The 8,080-nt window shown below is 54.0% G+C and overlaps 2 protein-coding genes across 2 annotated transcripts; one reads left to right on the forward strand and one right to left on the reverse strand.

The window, feature by feature from the left end:
• Positions 1-4,739: 4,739 nt before the first annotated feature.
• Positions 4,740-8,007, reverse strand: FAM229A (family with sequence similarity 229 member A). The gene is made up of 3 exons (XM_070403220.1): positions 5,327-8,007; positions 5,099-5,245; positions 4,740-4,923 (listed from the first exon to the last, which is right to left on the reverse strand). Exons 1-3 carry the CDS (start codon positions 5,461-5,463, stop codon positions 4,821-4,823), a joined length of 387 nt encoding a protein of 128 aa, XP_070259321.1. The 5' UTR covers positions 5,464-8,007; the 3' UTR covers positions 4,740-4,820.
• On the forward strand, positions 6,020-7,529 carry TSSK3 (testis specific serine kinase 3). The gene is made up of 2 exons (XM_070403221.1): positions 6,020-6,164; positions 6,865-7,529. Exons 1-2 carry the CDS (start codon positions 6,020-6,022, stop codon positions 7,527-7,529), a joined length of 810 nt encoding a protein of 269 aa, XP_070259322.1.
• Positions 8,008-8,080: the final 73 nt, after the last annotated feature.

Here is an 8,080-nt window from a genome sequence, read left to right on the forward strand (position 1 = left end):
AGGGAAAGCGATATCTGGGGTTTCCTCAGAGTCTGGAAATTCCATTGTCTCTGGCTCCACTCTGACCCCCCAATTCTGAGATGCTCAATCTCTGGGACCCAGTCCTTGGAAGTCTCAGGAGCCTTCTAGGGACTGTGAGTCTATAGCTGAAGGTCCATCATCCCCTGCTGTCAGGACTCTGGACAGTCTCTGACATCAGTGTGACTTCACACGAGTTGGCCCAGTGCCCACTGCCTGCATGATTCTCCAGAATTGGGATCCTCACATGAACCCTGGAGTTCCCCAGCTTATGTACCCACATTGTACATAGGAGACTTCCAACGTTTAAGGAACTTGCACAGCTAAGATGAGGCAGGAGGAAGATTGGAACTAAGGTTTGACTGGCATCAGAGTCTGTGCTTTTAACTCCTGAACTATATTAAGCCTGTCGACCCCTGGTTGATTGGCTCAGTAAGGGGAGAAGGTTTTATGGGAACTTGCTTGTGGTTGCAGTGGCTGCCCCCGTTTCATATCAAGCAATGGGAAAAGATGGTGCTGACGTCAATCGTTGCCATGACGACATAGCAACCCTTCCCCTGCCATCTCCATGGTAACCTGGGGGTCCATCTGTACTTCACCCCCTCCCTCTAAAAGGAGTCCTTAGGGAAGGGCTGGCTAATAAGGTGTCTGAGCGAGAATAAGGGAAGGCAGTGAGTCAAGCATCCCCTTTTCCCTGGGCCCCTCCCCATTCCTCAGGTCCAGACAGTAAGGCTGGGATCTGGGGTCCTGCTTTGGGATCAGGGTGAGGGAGGCAACTCTGCTCTTACCACTTGGGGATTCCCCTGGAAAAGCCCCCCTACCAAGTTCGTAGGCTTCTGAGCAGAACTGCTGGGAAGCTGGCAGAGGGAGGCAAGAGGGATTCCCCAAGCCCCTCCCTGGTTATCACCCAGTCCCTGGGGACTTGGCTGGCCAGCTCTCTGCTGCCCCTTGAAGTCAACTGTAGGAGCAGCATCAGCCTCTCTTGGTCTTCAAGTGCTAGCTATGCCAGAGATTCCTGCCTGGTGCTGTACTCACATGACTACTGAAACCTCCCACCAGGTGTCATTAATCTCATTTTACAGATTTGGAAATGGAGACTCAGAGAGGCTAAGTAACTAGCCCAAGGTTGCACAGCTTGTAAATGGTAGTCAGGACTCAAACCCAGGACTAGAATTTAGGCCAGTGACTTTTTCAGTGGAAAGAAGAAGCGGCAGAGGACAGAATGGAGGAGATGCGAAGTAGGAAAGAGAAGTGCTCCAGATTGGAGCCTGTGGTGCTCCCTGCCGCCCACAGAACAAAGTTCAAACTCAGTGTCTCAGTCCAGCTTCTCTTCTGTGAATTCACCCCAGGGTCCCCTGAATTCTGAGCTCTGCAAGGACACGTGATCAGATTCAGGCCTGGGCTCTCAGCACCTGGTATGGCCCAGGTAGGTATTGGTGGAAGTTGATTGAACTGAATTCCTGGAACTTGCCCTGCACGTTTCTGCCTCCTGCCTCTGTCCACAGTGTTCCTTCCGCCTACAATGCCCTCCTCACGGACATTCTAGACCGAACTGGCTCCAGGGTCTGGCCCATTGGCAAGGTGGGTGTCTGGAATCTTTGCATCCCTCACTATCCAAGCACATGGGATGAGGCCATATATATATGTTAAGGAAAGGAAGGTTGAGAAGATGGGACAAAGGAAGTAAGAAAGATGGGAGAAGGCAAGATGGGAAGGATTCAGCATTATAGGGCTGGCAAAGTCCAAAGAAATCAGCCAGTGCCTTTTTTTTTTTTTTCAATCAGTGGGGAAAGGGGCCCTAAGGGAAGTGGCTTGCCTGCGTGAGGCCTCCTGGTGGTTCATTGGTAGCCATGTGAGTTCTGTGAGGGCCCAGGCCCGTGTCGGTCAGGTTCACCACTGAATCTGCAGTGCCCTGCACAGGCCTGGTGGACCTGTATTGTCTGTGCCAGGGACAAAGCCTGAACTAGAACCCAGAGGCCTGACATCTGGTCATCCTGTCCAAGGCTCCTCATTGCCACAGAAGAGAGTTGTGCCCTGACCGGTTTGGCTCAGTGGATAGAGCGTCAGCCTAGGGACTAAAGGGTCCCAGGTTCGATTCCGGTCAAGGGCATGTACCTTGGTTGCGGGCATATCCCCAGTGGGGGGTGTACAGGAGGCAGCTGATCGATATTTCCAACTCTCTATCCCTCTCCCTTCCTCTCTGAAATCAATAAAAATATACTAAAAAAAAAAAAAAGAGAGAGAGTTGTCACCCTGGCCCCTGCCAGTCTCTACCCTTTCTTTTCTGGCCTCTTTCGCTCCCAGACATACCAATCTTCTAATCTTGGCATAAGCTGTCTCTGCTCCTGGTTTGTTTCTTTCTCCATCTTTACCCATTATTTTCTGGTGATGCTGTCAATCACCTGGCTGGGCTTACTTACACCTCAAGGAAAGGCTTACCTGTGGCCCAGCCTGTCAGTTACAGTCTCCCATCTTCCTGGCATGGTAATTGGCCCAAGGTGTGTACACATGATTTAAGAAGGGCCAGTTTCTGTCCCTCTAGCAGTGGTTCTCAACCTTGGCTGCACATTAGAATCCCCCGGGAATCTTTTTAAAATCCTGATTTCTGGGCCTCATCCTCCGGAAATTCTGTTTCTTTGTTACTAATGTTGGGTTGGGGCCCCACCCCATAACAAAGAAACAGAATTTCCGGAGGATGAGGCCCAGAAATCAGGATTTTAAAAAGATTCCCAGGTGAGTCTAATGTGCAGCCAAGGTTGAGAACCACTGCTCTACGGGTAGATATACAGAGACTGGGAGAAACACCTCTCCCTTCTTGGGATTTCTAAGCTGCTTGTGGACGTGCTGCCTGCCCAGGAGATAATCTGGGATGAGAGAGGAACAATGGGGCAGTCCTGGTGGGATTGAATCCTTGGTTATAGCCAGGTAGATGGCCTGGTTCCTACAGTTCTTGCTTTAATCACTACTTATATCCTTCCAAGGCACTTAAAATAACGAATTCCTTTTTGCTCAAGCTACCTTCGGTTGCTCTCAATGGTGAGACCGTATCAATACAGAGCCTGATAATTTTTTTCTCCCTTAAAATGAAAACATCCTCCTAAGGAGGGTGAGCACTCTTTACAGGGAATGAGGCCCTTTTTCTGCAGAGCAGCAGCATGGGTTGTTAGGCTGCAGAGGGCCGACATTAAGCTTGGTGGGGATAGAAACAGCTGGATTGTTCCACCTAACAGAACTGAGAGTCCCTGAGGGGTTCTCCAGGAGGGACGGGTGGAGAGCAGTGAAGGAGGAGGGAAAAGCCAGCACTAGTGCCTGATGCCAGGGGTTATCATGGTGGAGGGGAAAGATAGGTGTGGGGGTCTTTCAAGAATCAGGACGTCTTGCCAAAACCGGTTTGGCTCAGTGGATAGAGCGTCGGCCTGCGGACTGAAAGGTCCCGGGTTCGATTCCGGTCAAGGGCATGTACCTGGGTTGCGGGCACATCCCTGGTAGGAGATGTGCAGGAGGCAGCTGATCGATGTTTCTCTCCCATCGATGTTTCTAACTATCTATCTCTCTCCCTTCCTCTCTGTAAAAAATCAATAAAATATATTAAAGAAAAAAAAAAAAAAACTAAAAAGAATCAGGACGTCTTAATGCAGCGGTCGCCAACCTTTCGGACCTCATGGACCACCGGTTGGTGACCACCATCTTAAAGGTCCAGGAGCCGAATGGTCACGTCAAGTCCTCACTTCAAAGTAGACCTTTTGGTCAACATCATATCCTTCAATAAGCTTCCCACATTTGGCACTGCCTAGGGGAGCATTTGTGAGGAAGTCGAGAAGTCACCTTACAGGTGACCATGGGATTCTGAAGTGCTCTGAGAACAGCTGGCCTTCTACCCTATGTGATTAGGGGAGGGAAATTAAGTCAATTGTACTTAGATCTCAGGAGACTGAACCTGATCTTTGGCTTACATATATTTTTCCAATATTAAAATAATACAGGTTCATTAAAGCAAAATTGGAAAGTGGAAAATACTTGTTCAGCTTAAATACTACACTCCCAGGCAACTTCCTGTCATGGGCCCTTCCTGTGGGTGGCTTTTAGGGTATTGAGTTTGAGGACACAGGAGCATGATAGCATGGCTCTCAAGGCTGTTTCCTCACCTGTAAAATAGGAATAAGAAATCAGTTTTTCAAATGACCTATTTCCCAATCTTTTTTCTGGTCCCACCGGTTCTAGGAGAAACCAAGGGTCAAAATAGAAGAGGCAGCCCTTAAGTCTTCCAACAAAACCAGAGATGCCCAGGTCACAAAACAGCAGGTAGCAAAACCCAAGTGCATCTTGGGAGAATTGAATGGGCCTGGTGTGGGCGGTCATTCTCTTTATTCAAGTTGTCTGCCCACCCCCTCCAATCCCGAGCTTATCTAGGCCCGGGAGCACAGTAACACTACTTTCACTGGAGACCGAGAGAGGGGTGGGGAGAGGAAGGATAAGGGGAAAGGGTCCGAGAGGAAAGGCTGCCAGAGAAGGGGTCGTGCATGACTAGCAAGAAAAGGGGGGAGGGGGGCACCCGGCCAGAGAGAGTGAACCGAAGGGAGAGCCCTGGGGCTGGGAGGACCCCAGGGAGGAGGCAGCCGAAGGGAAGGTACTATGGGATGAAGCAGAGAAGTCCGCGGCCCGATCCGACGGGACAGACACACACGGCCAGCCCGGAGTGGAAAGAACAGTTTATGCTGTGCTTTATTAAAATGTGCATCATTCTTTATTTTAAAATGTGCATCATTGTCTCATGCTCGGCGCGCGCGACGTGCTAGGCGCACTCAGGTGGCGCGGGCCCGGGGGCTCCCGCCCATAGCCAGGTAGACGTCGATGGGCACGTGCAGCAGCGTCAGGCAGTGGCAGCCCGGGCAGCGGCGAAGCGGCCTGAGGGAAGCAGTGCGACAGGGGGCGCTGTTGGGGACCCATCCGCGGGGTGCACTTGGTCTCCGGGGTTGGGCGCGGACGTGGGGCCCTTACCTGGGCGGCTTTTTGCTCAAGACCCTCTGGGACAGGGACCACCCGAGAGCGCAGGGGGGGCGCGGGGAGGGCGCCGGCTCACCTGACCCGGTTGTGCTCCGTTGCGACCGGCTCTGGGTTGTCCTGGGACTCGGGGGTGGCGGCCAGGCCAGGGGAGTCTCCGGCCTCAATGGGAAATCTCCGACCCTGAGGGGGCTCCTGGGCACTCATGTCCAGGCCCCGGGTCGCTCTGCACGGGGAGGGCCGGTCAGGACGCGTGCGGACCGCCGGGCGCTCCCTCCCCGCGTCCGCGCCCCGGGCCGCTCCTCACCTGCTGGAGGCCGAGGCCAGTCCCAGGCTGGACGCAGCTGCCTGAGCCCCGGCCGCGGAAGGACGCTCCGGTCCAGGCGGAGCCGGGCAGGTGTCTGCGGCGCGTGCGGACACGGGCGTCGAGGGGGAGGGCTGCATTGTGACCCGGGCCGGGCGTGCTGACCTCACAGAACCCGTTCCTCCCGCCAGGGAACCCTCCCGCCGCCCAACACCCACCGCGAGCAGGAAGCCGGTGGGTTCCTGCCATGGCGCCTGGAGCCTGGGAGGCGCAGACCCCCAGAGGCCCGATGGGGGCGCCGGCGGCTCCAGCAACCGGTGGCGTCCAGGACAAGGAGCCTGGCATCTGGGCAGTGCGGACAGCCCGGAGAGCGCCTCCACGCCGGGCTGGGCTGCAACTCACCGCCCGGCTCGGGGGTGGGGGCGCAGCGATGCTCAGCCGGTGCTGGTGAGGGCAGGTAGGGGCACTATCCATTTTGGCCAAGGGTCACACATTTACATCACAATTGGGCCGGAGTTTAAACATGTCTGGCCCTCTCCCTCCCCACCATCTGCGGCTGAATGTTCTAGCGATAGGGGCTGCTGTGGATGAAGTCCTGGGGGAGAAAGGGACCCGGCCAAGGGCTATGGTGGAGTAGAGCTGCCTCGCAGAGGCAGCATGAGCTGAGAGGGTGAGAGGAAGGAGACGCTACACAGCATGGAGGACTTTCTGCTCTCCAATGGGTACCAGCTCGGCAAGACCATTGGGGAAGGGACCTACTCCAAAGTCAAAGAAGCATTTTCCAAAAAACACCAAAGAAAGGTGGCAATTAAAATTATAGACAAGATGGGAGGGCCAGAAGGTGAGCTGGGGCCCCTTGGGAGGGGGGGCGGGCTGGCGGCCGTGGGTGGGGGCTTCCTCCAGTCAGAAGAATCACTCCTCTTCCCCGTTAGTCTAAAACCAAGGGCAAGAGCCATTGTGGCTCTGGAGTAGGTCAGGGGGAACAGAGGGATGCTGGGAGTCCAGGAACATCACCCCCTCCAAAATCTAAGATTAACATGGCAGGAGGTGACGGGTCCTCAAAGGCAGAACCCAAGCCCATCAGGGGAAGAGATCAGCTGAGGCCATGACCAGGGCTCCCAGAGGGCAGGGGCTGGTGCGGAGGTGGTAGAGATGGGAAAAGGACCCGGCTCATGGAAAGAACTGTGGGTCACGAGGCAGGGGTGAGGGGAGCTGGGTCACCACACTGGGGGAAAATCAGGCCTCAGAATAGGAGCTTCAGTGGCTCCAACAATCTCCAAGCACTTGGGTATCCATGGTCTCACAGATTGCTCACAACAGTCCTTGAGGTTGACGTGTAGTTCCTTTGAATAATGTATTAACTACAAAAATAAGATAACTATTCTTTGTACAGTCCAAGCATCCAGATGTTTAAAACTGTTAAAGGGAACTTGACATTGTGACTAGAAGGCACCAGCCCCAGACATGGTGGAAGGCAGGAGACGGGAGGGAGGAGCTAGGCTCTTTGGGGCTGATACCCTCCTCTCCCCTTGTTTCCTCAGAATTTATCCAGAGATTCCTGCCTCGGGAGCTCCAGATCGTTCGTACCCTGGACCACAAGAACATCATCCAGGTGTATGAGATGCTGGAGTCTGCCGATGGTAAAATCTACCTGGTGATGGAGCTGGCTGAGGGAGGGGATGTATTTGACTGCGTGCTGAATGGGGGGCCACTGCCCGAGAGCCGAACGAAGGCCCTCTTCTGCCAGATGGTCGAGGCCATCCGCTACTGCCATGGCCGTGGCGTGGCCCACCGGGATCTTAAGTGTGAGAACGCCTTGTTGCAGGGCTGCAACCTGAAGCTGACTGACTTTGGCTTCGCCAAGGTGTTGCCCAAGTCACGCCGGGAGCTGAGCCAGACCTTCTGCGGCAGCACCGCCTACGCCGCCCCCGAAGTGCTGCAGGGCATCCCCCACGACAGCAAGAAGGGTGATGTCTGGAGCATGGGCGTCGTCCTCTACGTCATGCTCTGCGCCAGCCTACCTTTTGATGACACCGACATTCCCAAGATGCTGTGGCAGCAGCAGAAGGGTGTGTCCTTCCCCACTCACCTGGGCATCTCGGCCGAATGCCAGGACTTGCTCAAGCAGCTGCTGGAACCAGACATGATCCTCCGGCCTTCAATCGAAGAAGTTAGTTGGCATCCATGGCTAGCAAGCACTTCATAAAAGCAATGGCAAGTCCTCCCCAATAAAGCAGGGGAGAAAGCAAACCCCAAAACCCGCTTCTAAACTGGTGATATATATTTTACACTTTAAGTTACTTATCCTAAAACTTACCTACACCCTCCCCGCTTTTCTTTCCCTTTAAAGATCTTCATGGAACCAGAGGGCCTCATTCAGACTTCCCTTTTATTATGACTGACAAGTGATTTTCATACGGGCATTTAACTAAAGTTAATTAAATTAGACCCCAGAATCATACACATACAGGGGGAGGAGAGGAGGACAATGACCAAGAGCAATTGGAGCCACTGTTGTTGCAACTTCCTTTCCAAATAAAAGCAGAAGCACTGGGAATGCAGAATTGGCCTCTAACTTCTAGTCTTGGTGAGAAGCCTGTTGGGAGTCCTGCCCCTTCCTCATTCCGAAGGCCAAGTTGAGTCTGAGATGAGGACAGGACTTCCTCAGAACCCAGGCTACCCTCCCCCCCCCACCCCCCCCCGGCCCCGCCCCGCCCCGCCCCAGGTTCTAAGCAGGAAGCCACTCTGCACATGGTG

Source organism: Myotis yumanensis, unplaced genomic scaffold, assembly GCF_028538775.1.
Source record: "Myotis yumanensis isolate MYYU_CA2020_CCGP unplaced genomic scaffold, mMyoYum1.0.hap1 SCAF_2, whole genome shotgun sequence".
Taxonomy (NCBI): domain Eukaryota; kingdom Metazoa; phylum Chordata; class Mammalia; order Chiroptera; family Vespertilionidae; genus Myotis; species Myotis yumanensis.